Genomic DNA, 25,822 nt, shown 5'->3' on the forward strand with positions numbered 1-25,822 from the left:
GCGGGGCCTATCTCCTCAGCACACAGCGCCATTTTCCCTCACAGAAAGGCTGGAGGGAAGGCTCCCAGGCTCTCCCCTGCACTGCACTACAGAAACAGGGTTAAAACAGAGAGGGGGGGCACTAATTTGGCGTTAAAAATATATAAAAAAGATGCTATAAGGGAAAACACTTATATAAGGTTGTCCCTATATAATTATAGCGTTTTTGGTGTGTGCTGGCAAACTCTCCCTCTGTCTCTCCAAAGGGCTAGTAGGTCCTGTCCTCTATCAGAGCATTCCCTGTGTGTGTGCTGTGTGTCGGTACGTGTGTGTCGACATGTATGAGGACGATGTTGGTGAGGAGGCGGAGCAATTGCCTGTAATGGTGATGTCACTCTCTAGGGAGTCGACACCGGAATGGATGGCTTATTTAGGGAATTACGTGATAATGTCAACACGCGCCAAGGTCGGTTGACGACATGAGACGGCCGACAAACAATTAGTACCGGTCCAGACGTCTCAAAAACACCGTCAGGGGTTTTAAAACGCCCGTTTACTTTAGTCGGTCGACACAGACGGACACTGAATCCAGTGTCGACGGTGAATAAACAAACGTATTCCTTATTAGGGCCACACGTTAAGGGCAATGAAGGAGGTGTTACATATTTCTGATACTACAAGTACCACAAAAGAGGGTATTATGTGGGATGTGAAAAAACTACCGTAGTTTTTCCTGAATCAGATAAATTAAATGAAGTGTGTGATGATGCGTGGGTTCCCCCCGATAGAAAATATGGGCGGTATACCCTTTCCCGCCAGAAGTTAGGGCGCGTTGGGAAACACCCCTTAGGGTGGATAAGGCGCTCACACGCTTATCAGAACAAGTGGCGGTACCGTCTATAGATAGGGCCGTCCTCAAGGAGCCAGCTGACAGGAGGCTGGAAAATATCATAAAAAGTATATACACACATACTGGTGTTATACTGCGACCAGCGATCGCCTCAGCCTGGATGTGCAGAGCTGGGGTGGCTTGGTCGGATTCCCTGACTAAAAATATTGATACCCTTGACAGGGACAGTATTTTATTGACTAGAGCATTTAAAGGATGCATTTCTATATATGCGAGATGCACAGAGGGATATTTGCACTCTGGCATCAAGAGTAAGTGCGATGTCCATATCTGCCAGAAGATGTTTATGGACACGACAGTGGTCAGGTGATGCAGATTCCAAACGGCACAAAGGTGTATTGCCGTATAAAGGAAGAGGAGTTATTTGGGGTCGGTCCATCGGACCTGGTGGCCACGGCAACTGCTGGAAAATCCACCGTTTTTACCCTAAGTCACATCTCTGCAGAAAAAGACACCGTCTTTTCAGCTTCAGTCCTTTCGTCCCTATAAGAGTCATATCTGCCCAGGGATAGAGGAAAGGGAAGAAGACTGCAGCAGGCAGCCCATTCCCAGGAACAGAAGCGTTCCACCGCTTCTGACAAGCTCTCAGCATGACGCTGAGACCGTACAGGACCCCTGGATCCTACAAGTAGTATCCCAGGGGTACAGATTGGAATGTCGAGACGTTTCCCCTGCGCAGGCTCCTGAAGTCTGCTTTACCAAGGTCTCCCTCCGACAAGGAGGCAGTATGGGAAACAATTCACGAGCTGTATTTCCAGCAGGTGATAATTAAATTACCCCTCCTACAACAAGAAAAGGGGTATTATTCCACACTATATTGTGGTACTGAAGCCAGAAGGCTAGGTGAGACCTATTCTAAATCTAAAAAAATTTGAACACTTACAAAGGTTCAAATCAAGATGGAGTCACTCAGAGCAGTGATAACGAACCGGGAAGAAGGGGACTATATGGTGTCCCGAGACATCAGGGATGCTTACCTCCATGTCCCAAATTTGCCCTTATCACTAAGGGTACCTCAGGTTCGTGGTACAGAACTGTCACTATCAGTTTCAGACGCTGCCGTTTGGATTGTCCACGGCACCCCGGGTCTTTACCAAGGTAATGGCCGAAATGATGGTTCTTCTTCGAAGAAAAGGCGTCTTAATTATCCCTTACTTGGACGATCTCCTGATAAGGGCAAAGTCCAGGGAACAGTTGGAGGTCGGAGTAGCACTATCTCGGATACTGTTACAACAGCAGGGGTGGATTTTAAATATTCCAAAATCGCAGCTGATCCCGACAACAAGTCTCCTGTGCTTAGGGATGATTCTGGACACAGTCCAGAAAAAGGTGTTTCTCCCGGAAGAGAAAGCCAGGGAGTTATCCGAGCTAGTCAGGAACCTCCTAAAATCAGTGCATCATTGCACAAGGGCCATGGTAAAAAAAATGGTGACTTCCTTCGAAGCAATTCCAGTCGGCAGATTTCATGCAAGAACTTTTCAGTGGGATCTGCTGGACAAATGGTCCGGATCGCATCTTCAGATGCATCAGCGGATAACCCTATATCCAAGGACAAGGGTGTCTCTCCTGTGGTGGTTACAGAGTGCTCATCTTCTAGAGGGCCGCAGATTCGGCATTCAGTTTTGGATGTTGGTGACCACGGAGGCCAGCCCGAGAGGCTGGGGAGCAGTCACACAAGGAAAAAATTTCCAGGGAGTGTGATCAAGTCTGGAGACTTTTCTCCACATAAATATAGCTAAGGGTAAATTTATAATGCTCTAAGCTTAGCAAGACCTCTGCTTCAAGGTCAGCCGGTATTGATCCAGTGGGATAAAACATCACGGCAGTCGCCCACGTAAATAGACAGGGCGGCACAAGAAGCAGGAGGGCAGTGGCAAAAACTGCAAGGACTTTTCGCTGGGCGGAAAATCATGTGATAGCACTGTCAGCAGTGTTTCATTCCGGGAATGGAAACTGGGAAGCAGACTTCCTCAGTAGGCACGACCTCCACCCGGCAGAGTGGGAACTTCATGGGGAAGTTTTCCACATGATTGTAAACCGTTGGGAATTACCAAAGGTGGACATGATGGCGTCCCGTCTGAACAAAAAACGGGACAGGTATTGCGCCAGGTTAAGAGACCCTCAGGCAATAGCTGTGGACGTTCTGGTAACACCGTGGGTGTACCAGTCGGTGTATGTGTTCCATCCTCTGCTTTTCATACCTAAGGTACTGAGAATTATAAGACGTAGAGGAGTAAGAACTATACTCATGGCTCCGGATTGGCCAAGAAGGACTTGGTACCCGGAACTTCAAGAGATGCTCACAGAGGACTTATGGCCTCTGCCGCTAAGAAGGGACTTGTTTCAGCAAGTACCATGTCTGTTCCAAGACTTACCGCAGCTGCGTTTGACGGCATGGCGGTGGAACGCCGGATCCTAAGGGAAAAGGCATTCAGGAAGAGGTCATTCCTACCCTGGTCAAAGCCAGAAAGGAGGTGACCGCACAACATTATCACCACATGTGGCGAAAATATGTTGCGTGGTGTGAGGCCAGGAAGGCCCCACGAAGAAATTTCAACTCGGTCGATTCCTGCATTTCCTGCAAACAGGAGTGTCTATGGGCCTCAAATTGGGGTCCATTAAGGTTCAAATTTCGGCCCTGTCGATTTTTCTTCCAGAAAGAATTGGCTTCAGTTCCTGAAGTCCAGAAGTTTGTCAAGGGAGTATTGCATATACAACCCCCTTTTGTGCCTCCAGTGGCACTGTGGGATCTCAACGTAGTTCTGGGATTCCTCAAAACACATTGGTTTAAAACCAGTCAAATCTGTGGATTTGAAGCATCTCACATGAAAAGTGAACATGCTCTTGGACCTGGCCTGGACCAGGCGAGTGTCAAATTGGTGGTTTTTTTCTCAAAAAAGCCCATATCTGTTTGTCCATTCGGACAGGGCAGAGCTGCGGACTCGTCCCCAGTTCTCTCCCTAAGGTGGTGTCGGTGTTTCACCTGAACCAGCTTATTGTGGTGTCTTGCGCCTACTAGGGACTTGGAGGACTCCAAGTTGCTAGATGTGGTCAGGGCCCTGAAAATATAGGTTCCAGGACGGCTGGAGTCAGGAAAACTGACTTGCTGTTATCCTGTATGCACCCAACAAACTGGGTGCTCTTGCTTCTAAGCAGACTTTTGCTAGTTGGATGTGTAATACAATTCAGCTTGCACATTCTGTGGCAGGCCTGCCACAGCCAAAATATGTAAATGCCCATTCCACAAGGAAGGTGGGCTCATCTTGGGCGGCTGCCCGAGGGGTCTCGGCTTTACAACTTTGCCGAGCGGCTATTTAGTCAGGGGCAAACACGTTTGTAAAATCCTACAAATTTGATACCCTGGCTAAGGAGGACCTGGAGTTCTCTCATTCGGTGCTGCAGAGTCATCCGCACTCTCCCGCCCGTTTGGGAGCTTTGGTATAATCCCCATGGTCCTTTCAGGAACCCCAGCATCCACTAGGACGATAGAGAAAATAAGAATTTACTTACCGATAATTCTATTTCTCGGAGTCCGTAGTGGATGCTGGGCGCCCATCCCAAGTGCGGATTATCTGCATTACTTGTACATAGTTACAAAAATCGGGTTATTATTTGTTGTGAGCCATCTTTTCAGAGGCTCCGCTGTTATCATACTGTTAACTGAGTTCAGATCACAGGTTGTACAGTGTGATTGGTGTGGCTGGTATGAGTCTTACCCGGGATTCATAAATCCTTCCTTATTGTGTACGCTCGTCCGGGCACAGTATCCTAACTGAGGCTTGGAGGAGGGTCATAGGGGGAGGAGCCAGTGCACACCACCTGATCCTAAAGCTTTACTTTTTGTGCCCTGTCTCCTGCGGAGCCGCTATTCCCCATGGTCCTTTCAGGAACCCCAGCATCCACTACGGACACCGAGAAATAGAATTATCGGTAAGTAAATTCTTATTATTTCAAGGACGGCTGGAGTCAGAAAATCTGACTCGCTGTTTATACTGTATGCACCCAACAAGCTGGGTGCTCCTGCTTCTAAGCAGACGATTGCTCGTTGGATTTGTAGCACAATTCAACTTGCACATTCTGTGGCAGGCCTGCCACAGCCTAAATCTATCAAGGCCCATTCCACAAGGAAGGTGGGCTCATCTTGGGCGGCTGCCCGAGGGGTCTCGGCATTACAACTCTGCCGAGCAGCTACGTGGTCGGGGGAGAACACGTTTGTAAAATTCTACAAATTTGATACCCTGGCTAAAGAGGACCTGGAGTTCTCTCATTCGGTGCTGCAGAGTCATCCGCACTCTCCCGCCCGTTTGGGAGCTTTGGTATAATCCCCATGGTCCTGACGGAGTCCCAGCATCCACTAGGACGTCAGAGAAAATAAGATTTTACTTACCGATAAATCTATTTCTCGTAGTCCGTAGTGGATGCTGGGCGCCCATCCCAAGTGCGGATTGTCTGCAATACTTGTACATAGTTATTGTTACAAAAAAATCGGGTTGTTATTGTTGTGAGCCATCTGTTCAGAGGCTCCTACGTTTGTCATACTGTTAACTGGGTTCAGATCACAGGTTGTACGGTGTGATTGGTGTGGCTGGTATGAGTCTTACCCGGGATTCAAAATCCTTCCTTATTGTGTACGCTCGTCCGGGCACAGTATCCTAACTGAGGCTTGGAGGAGGGTCATAGGGGGAGGAGCCAGTGCACACCACCTAGTCCTAAAGCTTTTATTTTTGTGCCCTGTCTCCTGCGGAGCCGCTAATCCCCATGGTCCTGACTGAGTCCCAGCATCCACTACGGACTACGAGAAATAGATTTATCGGTAAGTAAAATCTTATTATACAGCAGCTACTGGGTTAACACTACGTTACTGTGTGATTCCTGGGTCATATAGCGCTGGGGTGTGTGCTGGCATACTCTCTCTGTCTCTCCAAAGGGCCTTGTGGGGGAACTGTCTTCAAATAGAGCATCCCCTGTGTGTGTGGTGTGTTGGTACGTGTGTGTCGACATGTCTGAGGTAAAAGGCTCCCCTAAGGAGGAGATGGAGCTAATGTGTGTGTGAGAGGGTGTCTCCGTCGACAACGCCGACACCTGTTTGGATATGTGTAAGTGCTAAGGTGAATTTATTGCACAAAAGATTAGAGAACAGACAGGAAATCTACCCATGTCTGTCCCTATGGCGCAGAGACCTTCAGAGTCTCTCAATGCTCACTATCCAAAATAATAAACACTGATATCGAAACGGAGGTTGACTCCAGTGTCGACTACGATAATGCAAAGTTACAGCCAAAAGGGCAGGAAAGTATTCAATATGATTATTGTAATAAAAGATGATTTGCATATCACTGATGACTCATCTGTCCCTGACACAAGGGTACACATGTTTAAGGGGAAGAAAGCTGAGGTAAATTTCCCTCCTCTCATGATGAAAAAGAGCGGGAATCTCCAGACAAGAGACTGCAGTTTCCCACAAAGAATTCTCAGGCAGTATCCTTTCCCCACTAGGGCCAGGATACGATGGGAATCTTCCCCTAGGGTGTCACAAAAGGTAGCCCTGTCGTAACAGGTATTCTCAGGGATCCTGCAGATAGCGTGCACATTCTGGTACACTACTCAGACCAAAGAGACATGAGTATACTGGGTCCTAGACTCAAAGCTATGTCGATCTCTGCTTGACGTGTCCTGTAGAATATGCAATGGACAGATGATGCCGACTTAAAGAGGCATATGTAAGGCTGAGGATTGTGTGGAGAAGGGTTCTCGGACCTGGTCTCCACAGCTATAGCTGGTAATTCTGATATTTTGCCGTATATTCCTGCACAGCCTAGGAAAGCACGATATTATCAAATGCAGCCTTTCGAACAAAGAAACAAGAAAGTCCGAGGTGCGTCCTTTCTTGCCAGAGGCGGGAGCAGAGGAAAGAAGCTGCACAACACAGCTAGGTCCCAGGAACAGAAGTCCTCCCCGGCCTCTACAAAAATCCACCGCATGTCGCTGGGGCTCCACAGGCGGAGCTAGGCCCGGTGGGGGCACGCCTGCGTAAGTTCAGCCACAAGTGGGTTCACTCCCTGTTAGATCCCTGGGCAATAGATATTGTGTCTCAGGGATGCAAGCTGGACTTTGAGGAGATACCCCCTCACAGACGGCCCTGCCAGCTTCCCCCTTAGAGAGGGAATTAGTGTTACAGGCAATTCACAAATTATATCTCCAGCAGGTGGTGGTGCAGGTTACCCTCCTTCAACAGAGAAGGGGTTACTATTTCACAATGTTTGTGGTACCGAAACTAGACGGTTCGGTCAGACCCACTTTGAATTTAAAATCCCTGAACATTTACCTGAAAAGGTTCAAGTTCAAGATGGAATCGCTCAGAGCGGTCATTGCACGCCTGGAAGAGGGGGATTTTATGGTGTCTCTGGACATAAAGGATGCTTACCTGCATGTCCCCATTTATCCACCTCATCAGGAGTACCTCAGATTTGTGGTACAGGACTGTCATTACCAATTCCAGACGTTGCCGTTTGGTCTGTCCACGGCACCGAGAATATTTACCAAGGTAATGGCGGAAATGATGGTGCTCCTGCGAAAGCAAGGAGTCACAATTATCCCATACTTGGACAATCTCCTCATAAAGGCGAGGTCCAGGGAGCAGTTGCTGATCAGCGCAGCACACTCTCAGAAAGTGTTGCAACAGCACGGCTGGATTCTGAATATTCCAAAGTCACAGCTGATTCCTACGACGCGTCTGCCCTTCCTGGGCATGATTCTGGACACGGACCAGAAGGTGTTTCTCCCGACGGAGAAGGCTCAGGAGCTCGTGACTCTGGTCAGAGACCTCTTAAAACCAAAACAGGTGTCTGTGCATCAATGCACACGAGTCCTGGGAAAGATGGTGGCGTCATACGAAGCCATTCCCTTCGGCAGGTTCCATGCGAGGAATTTTCAGTGGGAACTGTTGGACAAGTGGTCCGGATCGCTTCTTCAGATGCATCGGCTGATCACCCTATCCCCCAGGGCCAGGGTGTCTCTTCTGTGGTGGCTGCAGAGTGCTCACCTTCTCGAGGGCCGCAGGTTCGGCATACAGGACTGGGTCCTGGTGACCACGGATGCAAGCCTCCGAGGGTGGGGGGCAGTCACTCAGGGAAGAAGTTTCCAAGGGCTGTGGTCAAGTCAGGAGACGTGCCTTCACATCAATATCCTGTACTAAGGGCCATATACAATGCCCTAAGTCAAGAGGAGACCCTGCTTCGCAACCAATCGGTGCTGATTCAATCAGACAGCATCACCGCAGTGGCTCATGTAAACCGCCAAGGCGGCACAAGGAGCAGGGTGGCGATGGCGGAAGCCACCAGGATTCTTCGCTGGGCGGAGAATCACGTATGAGCACTGTCAGCAGTGTTCATTCCGGGAGTGGACAACTGGGAAGCAGACTTCCTCAGCAGGCATGACCTCCACCCGGGAGAGTGGGGACTTAATCAAGAAGTCTTCACACAGATTACAAATCGATGGGAACTGCCACAGGTGGACATGATGGCATCCCGTCTCAACAAAAAGCTACAAATGTATTGCGCCAGGTCAAGAGACCCTCAGGCGATAGCTGTGGACGCACTAGTGACACCGTGGGTGTTCCAGTCGGTTTATGTGTTTTTTCCTCTTCCTCTCATACCCAAGGTGCTGAGAATCGTAAGAAAAAGAGGAGTGAGAACAATACTCATTGTTCCGGATTGGCCAAGAAGGACTTGGTATCCGGAACTACAAGAAATGCTCACAGAGGACCCATGGCCTCTGCCTCTCAGACAGGATCTGTTGCAACAGGGGCCCTGTCTGTTCCAAGACTTACCGCGGCTGCGTTTGATGGCATAGCGGTTGAATGCCGAATCCTAGCAGAAAAAGGCATTCCGGATGAGGTTATTCCTACGCTAATAAAGGCTAGGAAGGACGTGACGGCTAAACATTATCACCGTATATGGCGAAAATATGTTGCTTGGTGTGAGGCCAGGAATGCCCCTACAGAGGAATTCCAGCTGGGCCGTTTCCTTCACTTCCTACAGTCGGGAGTGACTTTGGGCTTAAAACTGGGGTCCATTAAGGTCCAGATTTCAGCCCTATCCATTTTCTTTCAAAAGGAACTGGCTTCTCTTCCTGAAGTTCAGACGTTTGTAAAGGGAGTGCTGCATATTCAGCCCCCTTTTGTGCCACCAGTGGCACCTTGGGATCTTAACGTGGTGTTGTTTCCTGAAATCACACTGGTTTGAGCCACTTAAAACCGTGGAGTTAAAATATCTCACGTGGAAGGTGGTCATACTATTGGCCTAAGCTTCGGCTAGGCGTGTGTCAGAATTGGCGGCTTTGTCACATAAAAGCCCCTATCTGGTTTTCAATATGGACAGGGCAGAATTACGGACTCGTCCGCAATTTCTGCCGAAGGTGGTGTCATCTTTTCATTTGAACCAACCTATTGTGGTGCCTGCGGCTACTTGTGACTTGAATGATTCCAAGTTACGTGATGTAGTCGGGGCTTTGAAGATTTATGTAACCAGAACGGCTGGAGTCAGGAAAACTGACTCGCTGTTTATCCTGTATGCATCCAACAAGCTGGGTGCTCCTGCTTCAAAGCAAACTATTGCTCGCTGGATCTGTAACACGATTCAGTAGGCTCGTTCTGCGGCTGGATTGCCGCATCCAAAATCAGTAAAAGCCCATTCCACAAGGAAGGTGGGCTCTTCTTGGGCGGCTGCCCAAAGGGTCTCAGCATTACAGCTTTGCCGAGCAGCTACTTGGTTGGGTTCAAACACTTTTGCTAAATTCTACAAGTTTGATACCCTGGCTGAGGAGGACCTTGTGTTTGCTCATTCGGTGCTGCAGAGTCATCCGCACTCTCACGCCCGTTTGGGAGCTTTGGTATAATCCCCATGGTCCTTACGGAGTCCCCAGCATCCACTAGGACGTTAGAGAAAATAAGATTTTACTCACCGGTAAATCTATTTCTCGTAGTCCGTAGTGGATGCTGGGCGCCCGTCCCAAGTGCGTACTTCTTCTGCAATACTTGTATATGGTTATTGCTTAATAAAGGGTTATGTTATGTTGGCATCCGTTTGGTTGATGCTTTGTTGTTGTTCATACTGTTAACTGGGTATGTTTTCACAAGTTATACGGTGTGGCTGGTATGAGTCTTACCCTGGATTCCAAAATCCTTTCCTTGTAATGTCCGCTCTTCCGGGCACAGTTTCCTTAACTGAGGTCTGGAGGAGGGGCATAGAGGGAGGAGCCAGTGCACACCAGTAGTCCTAATTCTTTCTTAGAGTGCCCAGTCTCCTGCGGAGCCCGTCTATTCCCCATAGTCCTTACAGAGTCCCCAGCATCCACTACGGACTACGAGAAATAGATTTACCGGTGAGTAAAATCTTATTTTTAATTACCTACCAGTAAATTCTTTTCTCGTAGTCCGTAGAGGATACTGGACGCCCGCTCGGTGCTTTTTGTTTTTCCTGCACTGTTACTTGGTTAAGTATTCTGGTTTGTTCAACCGTTGCTGTCCATGTTTCAAGTTTGGTTAGCATGGCTTTCCTATTGTTCTGTGTGTGCTGGTTCGTAATCTCACCACTTTTATAATCTATCCTTCTCTCAATGTCTGTCTGTCTCCCTTGGCACAGTTTCCTAGACTGAGTCTGGTAGGAGGGGCATAGAGGGAGTAGCTAGCGCACACTATCAAATTCTTAAAGTGCCCAAGGCTCCTAGTGGACCCGTCTATGCCCATGGCACTAAATGGATTCCTAGTATCCGCTACGGACTACGAGAAAAGGATTTACTGGTAGGTAATGAAAATCCTATTCTTTTTTTTATTTTTTTTAGATGTGTATTTTTTTTTTTTTTTTTAAATGTCCTTTTGCCCATTTACAGGCGAAGCCTTCCACTGTTGAAATTCTGGAGAACATGGAAAAGGTAATAATTTATCAAACTGACACAAAATATAGGTGGAATTATGTTCTTCAAAAAGGGTGAATCACTGTGGGTGGGTTTGGAAAGTTTTCTCCAATACTGCCCATACCACGTTTGACTAATCTAAGGGATCCAGATATGGACTGCCTTATAACAGAGACTACACAAAGTCATGTTATATCTGAATTACACAAGCAGCAAATTGCAAGACCCACTGAACAAATACTAGCAATTGCCTCCTATATTCATATCTAAGGGAGCACACTGGAAAACATCCACAATTTGGGTAACTCCCACTGCTGTTTGCAGTATCTTCAGTGCAAATAGTGATAGTGTTGTGCCTACAATATATGCATGTCCGGGATACATATAACAGATCAGTGGTATATGTATGTACTTATTTTTAAAGGGACAGTAACACCTATTCCTATTTAAAAAAAAAAAAAAAAAAATCTATTACTATGTGGAAGTTGTTTAAATGTTTTATTAAAGTTATTTCTGTATTGTGAATATCCGTCCAATTTCAATATTTAGCGCCGGATTCTTTCTTTTTATATATTCTGTTGCAGTGCAATATTGGGACTGACAATCCCATTCCGCCATCTTTTTTATGACAGCGCGACAATGAGTGTATTTGTGGTTCTTACTAGAGGTCTCCTTTTTATTAGATAATCTATATTTTAGTTTTTGTAGTTCTATTAAACGTTTAGTTTTCACACTTTCGATACTACTATTTTGTTTTGTGTGTGTTTCGCTTCAGCCTTTCACTTTCCCTTTCTGGGTACTCTTCTTTTATTACTTTGGCTTAAAGATCAAGGAAGGGTGCAGATGGGCTGTTTTCTGGCCTCCATTCATAGCAATTAGTTTTCATTTATCGTAGAACCTTATGAACAAGGGATTATTAAAAGTTTATTTTGGTCATTTAATTTGATTTATTTTAATATATATATAGTGTCAGTTACACCACAGTATGTTTACATTTACTAATGTCTCCTCATAGGAAATCCTGTCTTTAGAAGAGTTTCAGGATAAAAATCAGAAGCTGCGGAAGACTTGGATTAGAAGACTGGTTTTTTATTCCCTAATTATTTACCTCGTCACATGTGTCAGCGTTTACCTGTGGTACCTTCCTGATGGATTAACACACAGACTCCTCACAGTTCTTCTGTTTCTGCTGTTCCCAGTATTGTGAGTCTATTAGATTGCTATTCATTTTCATTGTAACATATTGCCTACAATGTAATATGTATATATTTTCCCATATTCCCCCCCAACCCTATTTTCTACAGGATATGGTTCGTTAGAAAGCTGCTTATTGTATGGTTCTCCAAACGAACAGAAAGAAATAGTAAGTTTGTGTTTTTATTTGCAGCTACTTGCATACCATGTTTATTTGCAATTACATCAACTTTTTAATACAAATGATTGAGCTTAAAATTACCGTATTTGCCGGCGTATAAGACGACTGGGCGTATAAGACGACCCCCGACATTTCCACTCAAAATATAGAGTTTGGTTATATACTCGCCGTATAAGACTACCCCCTTCCACACACCAAATAAAACATAAAAGAACATCAGATTTGTGACATACTGTATATTATGTAAACATACAAAATATATAGCGCTAAGGAAGATATATGCAGACAGGTGTAAATGATATCAAATTTATTGGACTGAAATTATTCAATAAAAGCAATAAAAAATGTGGAATCAACCACAATGTTAAAAATAGGAGCTATTCGTGTAGAATTCATAACAACCAATCTCTGGTAAATTAGGACTTGCGGGACTATATAGTAATGTCCAGTGGTCAGTGGACCTGAAGAGGTTATAGCCTTTTATATGGGATGGAATGTTCCACAATAGTTACCACTCTTTGAAGATGGATAGTTCCCTTAGCGCTATATATTTTGTATGTTTATGTATGTTTATAGGTGGATTGACTATCCATTGTTGATATAGCTGCTCAGAGAACCGACTCATTCTAAGCGCATGGTTACCCACTTCTAGTGAGGTATTTTCCAATACTGTATATTATGACCTGATAAGAGATTTGGATAGGGAGTATTTATCAAGGTATGCATAAGAAGGGGGGAGGGGGCGAGGAGAAAGTTGTAAAATGTATAAAAGTATACCCCTGTGTGCATTTAGTGTTACCGGTTTCACATGAGTGCCATTACAGTACCTGTCATTGTCACCATTGTACGGCCACAACGCGACTGCAGCGCCTCCGGCCAGTCCCTGCATCTCCCTGTAATTGGCACTAGTGACCTGCCGCGGCCGCACTGGATATCGCGCGATACTGGATGGTGAGTAGAATGAGGTGGGCGGGCATCGGGAGGCCACTATGGGCACCGGGCGAGTATCGGAAGGCCACTATGGCAGCTATGTCTATCCCAACTGAAGTGCACCCGGCGTATAAGACGACCCCCCCACTTGGAGGCATGTTTTTCAGGGCAAAAAAGTAGTCTTATACGCCAGCAAATACTGTAAATATTACTTGAATTCGTACTGACTTTCGTCTGTCTTAGCTCAAAGCTTGACAAATTTTTCTACAATCTTAGGGTGTGTACACACGGTAAGATTTTTTCAACCGATTCTGACTATATAGTCAGAATCGGAAGAAAAGATAGTGCAGATCGCAAGGTGACAGTCGCCTTGCGATCCCGATCCGATGCCGATGCGCGGCCCCGCGCGGTCGGCATCGGCCGAAAAAATAGGCTGTGCAGGCAAGTCAATCCTGACTATCTTTATAGAAGAGATAGTCAGGATTGACACTTAGCCAAAATCGCACAGAACCAGGATCGCAAGCACACTCATTATGTGCTTGCGATACTGGCTAAGTGCCGACCCGGCCCCCCGTCGCACAGTGAGAATCGGATAAATCCGAATCTCACCGTGTGTACACACCCTAAGAGCCAGGATGAAAGTGTAGGAGCCAGACCACACCCCACCCCCAAAAAAATGATTACACCAAACCTCGCATCCACATTACAGAGCAGCTCCTTCCCTCACAGCCACACAACTAAGGTGACACCCCCAGGCAAAGCAGGCCTGTGCAGCTATCCCGCTGGGCAAACAACACCCCCCCCCCCCCCACCTGCCACATTAATGAGCATCTGACCCCTCAAGCAACCAACCCCCACGGCCATACAACTAAGAGGGTGCCCTCAGGCAAACCACAAACCACCGCTCTGCAGCCACCTCCTTGGGCAGACAATCCACCCCAGTTCCCCTGCCAGCTGGAGCCGCATCACTATCCCCTCTTATCAGAGAGCTCTATGCAGCCAGAGTTTGGAAATGGCACACATCGCGGGCCGAGACGTACATGCACAGCAGACAGCGCAGGCTAGAAAGTACACTTGGCACACGCACTCCTCGTGCAATACAGGCATGCCCATGAATCTCTGCTAGGGCTGAAGAAGATCTGCTTCCTCCCTCCATAATCTGGTAGACAGGCAGCAAAATCTAGGGGCCATGGCGACCTGGTTCCTGGGATCTGTCGAGCCCTGTCTTATCTACAGTGATAAATGCATATAAGGCTCATGTTATATTAACAGCAGTTTAGGAAATATATAGGTGTTTAAAACGTGATGCACAATAAAAAGAAATAAGTAAATATTGGTGGAAATTAAACTCAAGGTAAACATTTACTTTGTATTCTGCATTCACATTAGTAACTTGTATGCGTGTTCTGAAATAACTGAGCATTATTAAGTCACACCTCCTATTTAGACTGTTCCATTGTACACTTATTTATTAATCCTATTTGTTTTGCATAATTACAGATGAGGCACTAGAAGACTTAAAAGCACAGAAGAAGAAAATTGTGAGTAGTCTTTTTATTGTTTCTCACATTCTGTAATGTAGAAAAAAAATAACTGAATGCCAGTAAAATTCTGCATACATCTCCGAAGGGGGTGTGAATCATTAGATCGACAGTGTCTAGGTCGACAATGTTTAGGTCGACAGTCACTAGGTTGACAGGGTGTCTATGTCGACATGTTCTAGGTGGACAGGTCAAAAGTTCGACATGAGTTTTTCATGTTTTTTTGGTGTCTTCTCTGTATAGTGATTGGGAACCCCAATTAGTGCACCGTGTCCCCTCGCATGGCTCGCTCGCCAAGCTTCGGGCAAGGGGCCTCGCTGCGCTCGGCACACTTTTCTATTTCCAATCGTAGTCCGCGTGGATCGTTAAGTATGAAAAAGTTTTTTTTAAAAAAGCGAAAAACTCATGTCAACCTTTTGACCTGTCCACCTAGAACATGTCGACCTAGAAAACATGTCGACCTATAGTGGTCGACCTAAACATTGTCGACCTAGGCACTGTCGATCTTCAGACTGGATCCCCTCCGAAGGATGCTTTCATTTTAAATAAGCTATATACTGCATGTGCTTTTAGGGAGATTTGTCTTAACTTTTAACCTGAGGAGGGTTTAAGGAAAAAAAATTAAATTGGATCTCAGTTGTTCATCTAGTGCCACTTGGGAATTTTAGGACTGTATACACCACGGGTCTTTTTTATCTGAGTTTAACATCCAGGGGAAATATAAGGTTATGCAGGCTATATCATACATCAGCCCAGGTTTAGAAAAATTATAGATGTTTTGTAAGCTGAGCAAACCTAGCAGCAGGTCTTTTAGAAGAAAGGTACATGTTGTGGTTTTTGGAATACATTTGTTTTACCGGCGGCCGAGATCCTGGCTGTCATGATCCCAACTGTGGGAAACTGGCCATCAGTATGCCGGCAGCAGGGCGAGCGTTAGAAAGCTCCTTGCTGGCGCGCCACGCTGCGGGCACGGTGGCTCACTGCGCTCGCCACAGGATCTATCTTCCCTTTTGTGGGTGTTGTGGACACCCACAGAAGGAGAAAAGCCTGTGGCGCCGGGATTTCACCGCATGTCGGGTTTCCGGTGGCGGCATTGTACCGCTGGGATCCCGACAGGTGGTCACGTGATTGCCTCCCGTGGTTTTAAACTGGACTGACCTGTTGCAGAAAATATAGTTTTCACTGCCTTGTTACGGTGATATATTTATTTCCATAGCACTTAAGAATGATAGTATTTTCCGAATTACACATTACTAGTCACTCACCTGCATATAGATTTAGTACATGGTGTCTAGGCAACAGTTAGCCCCTTCAACCTCCTTTGTTAATGACTTTGTTTCCAGATGATGAGTTTGCCTTATAAAAGACTTTACACATGCGGTTTGTGTATGAATACATTTGCTAACGTATGGGACAAATGTTCGTAATCTCAACCTATTTCTTGATTATGTTGTGGTTGCTTCTTGGACAGGTGGCTCAACACCCTACATGATAGAACACGGAACTTGATATCTGTGTACTTTCTAATTGTATCCTATATACTAATTATTATGTTAATGCTGGTGTACTGTATATGCTGGATGAAATCACATTTGACAGGTACTGGATCTCTTGTGCATTTGTTTGCAGAATGGTTATGTTCTGCAACTTTGCTATTTTATGTAAATGTCATTTTGAAAACTTAATCAGTAATTATAGAGAAAAGGTCTTAAATGTATGGCAAACCATTATATATTTGCTTTAGTTTTCTCAGCCGTACTAGAAAAAAATGGTCACTTTTCTGCATAGTTTACTATATATGACTATTGGTCCCTGATTTCAGGGGTCAGTGCCAGGTTTAAAAGATTCCACCTCTTGGATCAAGAACGTACCCCTTTCTGGTGTATGATGCAGCTCCTCTTCCCTTGTCTCATTCCGATTTCTAGCTAGGTAGGTAAGGTAGCAGTGCAGGTTATCTCATCAATAAAGGTGGAGCATCATTCTGGTACACAAAGGGTGAAAAGAGAGGGGGGGGGGGCACATAAATTTAGGCGCAAAATTTGAATATACAGCAGCTACTGGGTAAACACTGAGTTGTAGTGTAATCCCTGGGTTATATAGCGCTGGGGTGTGTGCTGGCATACTCTCTCTCTGTCTCTCCAAAGGGCCTTGTGGGGGAACTGTCCTCAAATAGAGCATCCCCTGTGTGTGTGGTGTCGGTACGCGTGTGTCGACATGTCTGAGGTAAAAGGCTCCTCTAAGGAGGTGATAGAGCGGATATGTGTGTGAGAGGGTGTCTCCGTCGACAACGCCGACACCTGTTTGGATATGTGTAAGTGCTAAGGTGAATTTATTGCACAAAAGGTTAGGGAACAGACTGGAAATCTACCCAGGTCTGTCCCTATGTCACAGACGTTCAGAGTTTCTCAATGCTCACTATCCATAATAACAAACACTGGTATCGACATGGAGTTTAACTCCACTGTCGACTACGATAATGCAAAGTTACAGCCAATATGGCTAGAAGGTATTCAATATATGATGATTGAAATAAAAGATGATTTGCATATCACTGATGACTCATCTGTCCCTGACACGAGAGTACACATGTTTAAGGGGAAGAATGCTGAGGTAAATTTCTCTCCTCTCATGAGGAAAAAGAGCGGGAATCTCCAGACAAGAGACGGCAGCTTCCCACAAGAGAATTCTCAGGCTGTATCCTTTCCCCACTAGGGCCAGGATATGTTGAGAATCTTCCCCTGGGGTGTCCTGTTTGCACAGACGGTAGCACTTGCTATTCTCAGGGATCCTGCAGATAGCGTGCACATTATAGTATACTACCCAGACCGGCGATTGTGTCGGCATGGGTTTATAGCGCTGTGGCAGCGTGGACAGGTACCTTATCAGCAGAGATGAGACACTAGTATGCAATATAAATATATTAAAGATGCTGTCTTAAGTGATAGATATATAGTTATAAAGCATGCCCAAAGAGACATGAGTATACTGGGTCCTAGACTCAAAGCTATGTCGATCTCTGCTTGACGTGTCCTGTAGAATATGCATTGGACAGATGATGCCGACTTAAGAGGCATATGGAAGGCTGAGGATTGTGTGGAGAAGGGTTCTCGGGCCTGGTCTCCACAGCTATAGCTGGTAATTCTGCTGGTTTGCCTTATATTCCTGCACAGCCTAAGAAAGCACGACATTATTAAATGCAGCCTTTCGTATAAAGAAACAAAGTCTGAGGTGCGTCCTTTCTTGTCAGAGCCGGGCAGCTAATTCCCAGGAACAGAAGTCCTCCCCGGCCCCTACAAAAATCCACCAATGTCGCTGGGGCTCCACAGGCGGAGCTAGGCCCGGTGGGGACACGCCTTCGTAAGTTCAGCCACAAGTGGGTTCACTCCCTGTTCGATCCCTGGGAAATAGATATTGTGTCTCAGGGATACAAGCTGGACTGTGAGAAGATGCCCCCTCACCGACGGCCCTGCGGGCTTCCCCCCAAGAGAGGGAGCCAGTGTTAACTGCAATTCACAAATTGTATCTTTAACAGGTGGTGGTCAAGGGTCCCCTCCTTCAACAAGAGGGTGTTATTATTAGACCATGTTGTAATCCCGAAACCAGACGGTTCGGTCAGACCCATATTGAATTAAAAATCCCTGAACATATACCTGAGAAGGTTCAAGTTCAAGATGGAATCGCTAAGAGCGGTCAGTGCAAGCCTAAAAAGGGGGAGACTCTATTGTGAATCGGGACATAAGGGATGCATACCTTCAGGTCCCCATTTATCCACCTCATTAGGCGTACCTCAGAATTGCGGTACGGGATTGTCATTACCAATTTCAGATGTTGCCGTTTGGTCTCTCCACGGCCCCGACCATGGTAATGGCGGATATGATTGTGCTCCTGCGGAAGCAAGGTGTCACTATTATCACGTACTTGGACGATCTCCTCATAAAAGCGAGATCAAGAGAGCAGTTGCTGAACAGCGTATCACTTTCTCTGGAAGTGTAACGGCATCACGGCTGGATTCTATATATTCCAAAGTCGCAGTTGGTTCCTACAGCTCATCTGCCTCTCCTAGGCACGATCCTAGACACAGACCAGAAAAGGGTTTATCTCCCGATAGAGAGTGCTCAGGAGCTCATGACACTGGTCAGGAATCTATTAAAACCAAAACAGGTGTCAGTGCATCACTGCACTCGAGTCCTGGGAAGGATGGTGACATCATACGAGGCCATCCCCTTCGGCAGGTTCCATGCGAGGACCTTCCAATGGGACTTACTGGACAAGTGGTCCGGATCACCTCTTCAGAGGCATCGGTTAATCACCCTATCCCCCAGGGCCAGGGTGTCTCTCCTGTGGTGGCTGCAGAGTGCTCACCTTCTCGAGGGCCGCAGATTCGGCATTCAGGACTGGATCCTGGTGACCACGGATGCAAGCCTCCGAGGGTGGGGGGCAGTTACACAGGGAAGAAATTTCCAAGGTCTGTGGTCAAGTCAACTGACTTGCCTTCACATCAATATCCTGGAACTAAGGGCCATATACAACGCTCTAAGTCAAGCGGAGATCCTGCTTCGCGACCAACCGGTTCTGATCCAGTCAGACCGCAGGGGTTCATGTAAACCGCCAAGGCGGAACAAGGAGCAGGGTGGCGAGGGTACAAGCCACCAGAATTCTTCGCTGGGCGGAGAATCAAGTAAGCGCACTGTCAGCAGTGTTCGTTCCGGGAGTGGACATCTGGGAAGCAGACTTCCTCAGCAGGCACGACCTCCACCCGGAAAAGTGGGGACTTCATCAGGAAGTCTTCACGCAGTTTGCAAATTGATGGGAAACTGCCTAAGGTGGACTAGATGGCGTCCCACCTCAATAAAAAGCTAAAAAAGGTTTTACGCCGGGTCAAGGGACCCTCAGGTGATAGCTGTGGTCACACTAGTAACACCGTGGGTGTTCCAGTCGGTCTCTGTATTCCCTCCTCTTCGTCTCATACCCAAGGGCTGAGAATTGTAATAAAAGGTGGAGTGGAAACAATATTCTTTGCTCAGAATTGGACAAGAAGGACTCGGTACCCGGAGCTGCAGGAAATGCTCTCAGAGGACTCAGGGCTTCTGCCTCTCAGACAGGACATGTTGCAACAGGGGCCCTGTCTGTTCCAAAATTTACCGCGGCTGCATTTGACTGCATGGCGGTTGAACGCCGGATCCTAGCGGAAAAGGGCATTCTGGATGCAGTTATTCCTACGCTGATAAAGGCTAGGAAAGACGTGACAGCAAGACTTTTTCACTGTATATGGCGAAAATAGGTTGCTTGGTGTGAGGCCGGGAAGGCCCTACAGAGGAATTCCAGCGGGGTCGATTCCTGCACTCGGCCCTATACATTTTCTCTAATAAATGAACTGGCATCACTGCCTGAAGTTCAGACGTTGTTCCGGGGGTGCTGCATATTCACCCTCCTTTTGTGCCATCGGTGGCACCTTGGGATCTTAACGTTGTGTTGGATTTCCTGAAATCCCACTGGTTTGAGCCACTTAAGACCATGGAGCTAAAATATCTCACGTGGAAAGTGGTCATGCTATTGGCCTTAGCTTCGGCTAGGCATGTGTAAGTATTGGCGGTTTTGTCATGTAAAAACCCTTATCTGATCTTCCATATGGACAGGGCAGAATTGAGGACTCGTCCCCAATTTCTTCCTAGGGTGGTATCATCGTTTCATTTGAACCAGCCTATTGTGGTGCCTGCGGCTACTAGGGACTTGGGGGATTCCAAGTTGCTGGACGTAGTCCGGGCTTTGAAAATGTATGTTTCCAGAACGACGGGAGTCAGAAAGTCTGACCCCTCTGTTTATTCTGTATGCAGCCAACAAGGTTGGCGCTCCTGCTTCGAAGCAGACTATTGTTCGCTGGATCTATAGCACGATTCAGCTGGTTCACTCTGCGGCTGGATTGCCGTATCCAAAATGGTGAAAGCCCATTCCACAAGGAAGGTGGGCTCTTCTTGGGCGGCTGCCCGAGGGGTCTCGGCTTTACAGCTTTGCCGAGCTGCTACTTGGTCGGGGTCAAACAAGTTTGCTAAGTTCTACAAGTTTGATACCCTGGCTGAGGAGGACCTTGAGTTTGCTCATGCGGTGCTGCAGAGTCATCCGCACTCTCCCGCCCGTTTGGGAGCTTTGGTATAATCCCCATGGTCCTTACGGAGTTCCCAGCATCCACTAGGACGTCAGAGAAAATAAGAATTTACTCACCGGTAATTCTATTTCTCGTAGTCCGTAGTGGATGCTGGGCGCCCGTCCCAAGTGCGGACTCTCTGCAATACATGTATATAGTTATTGCTTAACTAAAGGGTTATTGTTATGAGCCATCTGTTACTGAGGCTCAGTTGTTGTCCATACTGTTAACTGGGTATGGTTATCACAAGTTGTACGGTGTGATTGGTGTGGCTGGTATGAGTCTTACCCTGGATTCCAAATCCTTTCCTTGTTGTGTCAGCTCCCGGGCACAGTTTCCTTAACTGAGGTCTGGAGGAGGGGCATAGAGGGAGGAGCCAGTGCACACCAGATAGTACCTAATCTTTCTTTTAGAGTGCCCAGTCTCCTGCGGAGCCCGTCTATTCCCCATGGTCGTTACGGAGTTCCCAGCATCCACTACGGACTACGAGAAATAGAATTACCGGTGAGTAAATTCTTATTTTCTCATGTCCTAGAGGATGCTGGGGACTCTAAAAAGGACCATAGGGTATAGACTGGATCCGCAGGAGACATGGGCACACTAAAAAGACTTTGACTGGGTGTGAACTGGCTCCTCCCTCTGTGCCCCTCCTCCAGACCTCAGTTAGATTCTGTGCCCAGGAGTGACTGGACACACACTAGGGAAGCCTCTACTGAGTTTCTCTGGAAAAGACTTATGTTAGGCTTTTTTGTTTTCAGGGAGACCTGCTGGCTACAGGCTCCCTGCATCGTGGGACTGAGGGGAGAGAAGCAGGACCTAGTTCTTCTTAGTTAAGGGCTCTGCTTTCTAGGCTACTGGACACCATTAGCTCCAGAGGGTTTGATCACTTGGTGCGCCTAGCTGCTTGTTCCCGGAGCCGCGCCGTCACCCCTCTCACAGAAGCCAGAAGAAAGAAGCCGGGTGAGTATTAGAAGAACAGAAGACTTCAGACGGCAGAAGACTTCAGTAACGGAGGTACAGCGCAGCGGTCGCGCTGCGCTCCATACTCCCACACACACACACACACCAACGGCACTCACAGGGTGCAGGGCGCTGGGGGGGGAGCGTCCTGGGCATCGGTTACTGAGGGTCTCTTTAACTGGCAAAAGGCATATTCGGTGCCCGGGCACCGTATACGATACCCCCGCCAGTATAAATAAATTCAAATTTGAGCGGGACTACAGCGTGCCGGGAAGGGGCGGGGCTTAGCCGCACAGCTTACCAGCACCATTTTCTCTCTACAGCCGCTGCAGAGACGCTGGCCCGGACCTCCAAGCTCCTTACAAGTGACAAGGGAGCAAAACGGTGGTGGGGGGGGGGGGGCACATGCAATTTGGTGCTTTATATGTATATATAATTACAGCGCAGCCATCATATATTATTTGTTTTGTAGTATATGTGCGCTGGGGTGTGAGCTGGCATATTCCCTCTGTGTGCTCTCTACAGGCTTCCCTGTGGGTCTGTCCCCTTTTTTTGTATGTCCGGTGTGGGTGTGTCGGTACTGTGTATCGGCTTGTCTGAGGCTGAGTGTTCCTCCCCGGAGGAAGTTACTGGGGGCGCAGAAAAAGATTTGGGAATGACTGTCGGCATAGCCGACTGCTGATTGGGTGAATATGTTGAGTACACTGAATGCAAATGTGGCATTATTGTCTAAGAGGCTGGATAAATTTGATTCTCAGACTCAAGCATGGAGGAAATCCATGGAGGACGCTTTGTCTCAGGTACAGACCCCCTCAGGGTCACAAAAACGTTAATTTACCCAGCTGGCAGATACAGATACCGTCACAGACTCTGATTCCAGTGTAGATTTCAATGAAGCTACTTTACATCCAAAGGTAGTTAAGAGTATTCAGTACATGATTGTGGCTATTAAAGATGTTTTGCATATTTCTGAAGAGCCCCCTGTTCCAGATAAGAGGGTTTGTTTGTATAAGGGAAAAAAGCCTGAGGTGATGTTTCCCCCCCGCTCATGATCTGAAGGCTTGGGAGTCACCTGACAAAAGGTGGCAGATTCCCAAGAGAATTTTTATGGCATATCCTTTCCCCTCTGACGACAGGGAGAAATGGGAGTCGTCTCCCAATGTGGACAAGGCTCTATCCCGATTGTCCAAAAAGGTGGCGCTTCCTGATACGGCTGCCCTCAAGGATCCAGCGGATCGCAAGCAGGAGACGACATTGAAGGCCATTTTCGTTACTACTGGTGCATTACTCAGACCTGCTGTGGCGTGGGTGAGTAGTGCTATTGCTAAGTGGGCTGATAATTTAGCTTCTGATATGTATACCCTTGATAAGGATAACATTCTTTTGACTCTTGGTTATATCAAGGACGCTGCAGATTACCTAAAGTATGCTGCAAGTGATATTGGCCTCTTGGGATCAAGAGCCAATGCCATGGCGGTCTCGGCCAGGAGGGCGCTGTGGAGTCATCAATGGAATGCTGATGCCGACTCCAAGAAAGCTATGGAAGCTCTTCCTTTTAAAGGTAGTGTCTTGTTTGGTGATGGCCTTGCTGACATAGGTGTCTACCGCTACTGCGAGTAAGTCATCTTTTCTTCCTTGTGTTCCCACACAACAGAAAAAAGGCGCCCCATTTTCAGATGCAGTCCTTTCGGCCTAATAAATACAAAAAAGGAAAGGGCTCGTCCTTCCTCGCTTCAAAGGGTAGAGGAAGGGGAAAGAGGTCACCTGCCGTGTCTGGCACCCAGGACCAAAAGTCCTCACCCGCCTCTACCAAGTCCCCTGCGGGAGTCCATGCCGGTGGGGGGCCGTCTCCGATTCTTCAGTCAAGTCTGGTTTCAATCGGCCCTGGATCCTTGGGTCTTAGACATAGTGTCCCAAGGGTACAAACTGGAGTTTCAGGAGATACCCCACCCCGCCGCTTTTTCAAGTCGGCCTTGCCAGTTTCTCTTCCAGAAAGGGAAGTGCTAAATGCTGCGATACAAAAGCTGTGTCAACTGAGGGTCATTGTACCGGTTCCCCCGTCCCAACGGGGGGAAGGGTTCTATTCGAGCCTCTTTATCGTGCCGAAGCTGGACGGCTCGGTCAGACCGATTCTGAACCTAAAATCCCTCAATCCATACTTGAAAACTTTCAAGTTCAAGATGGAATCTCTTCGAGCTGTGATCTCCAGCCTAGAAGGGGGGGATTTTATGGCGTCAGTCGACATAAAGGATGCCTACTTACACGTCCCGATAAATCCTCCTCATCAGGCCTTCCTAAGATTTGCGGTGCAGGATTGTCATTACCAATTTCAGACGTTGCCGTTTGGGCTTTCCACGGTCCCGAGGGTTTTCACCAAGGTAATGGTGGAAATGATGGTACTCCGCAAGCAGGGGGTCACAATTATCCCGTACTTGGACAATCTCCTGATAAAGGCGATATCAAAGGAAAAGTTGCGAAGAAATGTGGAACTCTCCCTGTCGGTTCTGTGAAATCACGGTTGGATTCTAAATTTGCCAAAGTCTCAGTTGATCCCGACAACTCGGCTGCCCTTCTTGGGCATGATCCTAGACACGGAACTACAGAGAGTATTTCTTCCGTCGGACAAAGCTCTGGAAATACAGACCATGGTCAAGGAGCTTCTGAGACCGCCAAGAGTGTTGATTCATCAATGCACTCGAGTGCTAGGGAAGATGGTTGCTGCTTACGAAGCCATTCCGTTTGGCAGGTTTCATGCCCGGGTGTTTCAGTGGGATCTGCTGAACAAATAGTCCGGGTCTCACCTGCACATGCACCGGAAAATAAGTCTATCTTCCAGGACCAAGACTTCTCTCCTTCTGGCTGCAAGGTTCTCACCTTTTAGAGGGTTGCCGATTCGGAATCCAGGACTAGGTTCTGCTGACCACAGATGCAAGTCTCCGAGGCTGGGGTGCAGTCACACAAGGAAGAAGTTTCCAGGGAAAATGGTCAAACCAGGAGTCTTGTCTCCACATAAATGTTCTTGAGTTAAGAGCCATTTACAACGGCCTCCTGCAAGCGAAGAACCTTCTTCAGGGTCTCCCTGTCCTGATCCAGTCGTACAACATAACAGCGGTGGCATACGTAAACCGCCAAGGCGGAACAAAGAGCAGGACGGCAATGGCGGAGGCCACGAGTTCTCCGCTGGGCGGAACAGCATGTGAGCGCGCTGTCAGCAGTCTTCCTTCCGGGCGTGGACAACTGGGAAGCAGACTTCCTCAGCAGACACGATCTCCATCCAGGAGAGTGGGCTCTTCATCAAGAGGTATTTGCAGAAGTGACAAGGAGTTGGGGAATTCCTCAAATAGACATGATGGCGTCTCGCCTCAACAAGAAGCTTCCGAAGTATTGTTCCAGGTCGAGGGACCCCAAGCCAGTGCAATGGACGCCCTGGTAACTCCGTGGGTGTTTCACTCTGTGTATGTGTTCCCTCCTCTTCCTCTCATTCCAAGAGTGTTGAAGATTTTAAGACGAACAAGGGTTCAGGCAATACTCGTCGTCCCAGATTGGCCACGGAGGGCCTGGCATCCGGATCTTCAGGAGGTACTAGTAGAAGATCCTTGGCCGCTTCCTCTAAGAGAGGACCTGTTACTGCAGGGGCCCTGCGTGTTTCCGGACTTACCACGGCTGCGTTTGACGGTGTGGAGGTTGAACGCCAAATCCTAGCTCGGAAAAGTATTCCCGGGGAGGTCATCCCCACTCTCTTTAAGGCTAGGAAGTTGGTCACGGCAAAACATTATCACCGTATTTGGAGAAAATATGTGTCGTGGTGTGAAACCAAAGCAGCTCCTGCGGAGGAGTTTCACTTGGTCGTTTCCTCCATTTTTTGCAGGCAGGCGTGAATGCAGGCCTGAAATTGGGCTCCATCAAAGTGCAGATTTCGGCTTTATCTATTTTCTTTCAAAAATAATTGGCCGCCCTTCCTGAGGTTCAGACGTTCGTGAAGGGAGTGCTGCATATCCATCCTCCATTTGTGCCACCCGTGGCAACGTGGTATCTTGAAGTAGTGTTACAGTTTCTTATGTCTCACTGGTTTG

General features: G+C 47.4%; 1 protein-coding gene across 1 annotated transcript in view; it reads left to right on the plus strand.

Annotated features, from left to right (window-relative positions):
- Nucleotides 1-25,822, plus strand: part of LNPK (lunapark, ER junction formation factor) — a 171,012-nt gene that overhangs the window by 22,340 nt on the left and 122,850 nt on the right. Inside the window, exons 3-6 of the mRNA XM_063933402.1 lie at nucleotides 10,778-10,819; nucleotides 11,817-12,004; nucleotides 12,106-12,164; nucleotides 14,607-14,647. Of these exons, the coding sequence (XP_063789472.1) occupies nucleotides 10,778-10,819; nucleotides 11,817-12,004; nucleotides 12,106-12,164; nucleotides 14,607-14,647 (330 nt within the window). The remainder of the gene's footprint in view (nucleotides 1-10,777; nucleotides 10,820-11,816; nucleotides 12,005-12,105; nucleotides 12,165-14,606; nucleotides 14,648-25,822) is intronic.

The sequence above is a fragment of the Pseudophryne corroboree genome, chromosome 7, assembly GCF_028390025.1.
Source record: "Pseudophryne corroboree isolate aPseCor3 chromosome 7, aPseCor3.hap2, whole genome shotgun sequence".
NCBI classification, from domain to species: Eukaryota; Metazoa; Chordata; class Amphibia; order Anura; family Myobatrachidae; genus Pseudophryne; species Pseudophryne corroboree.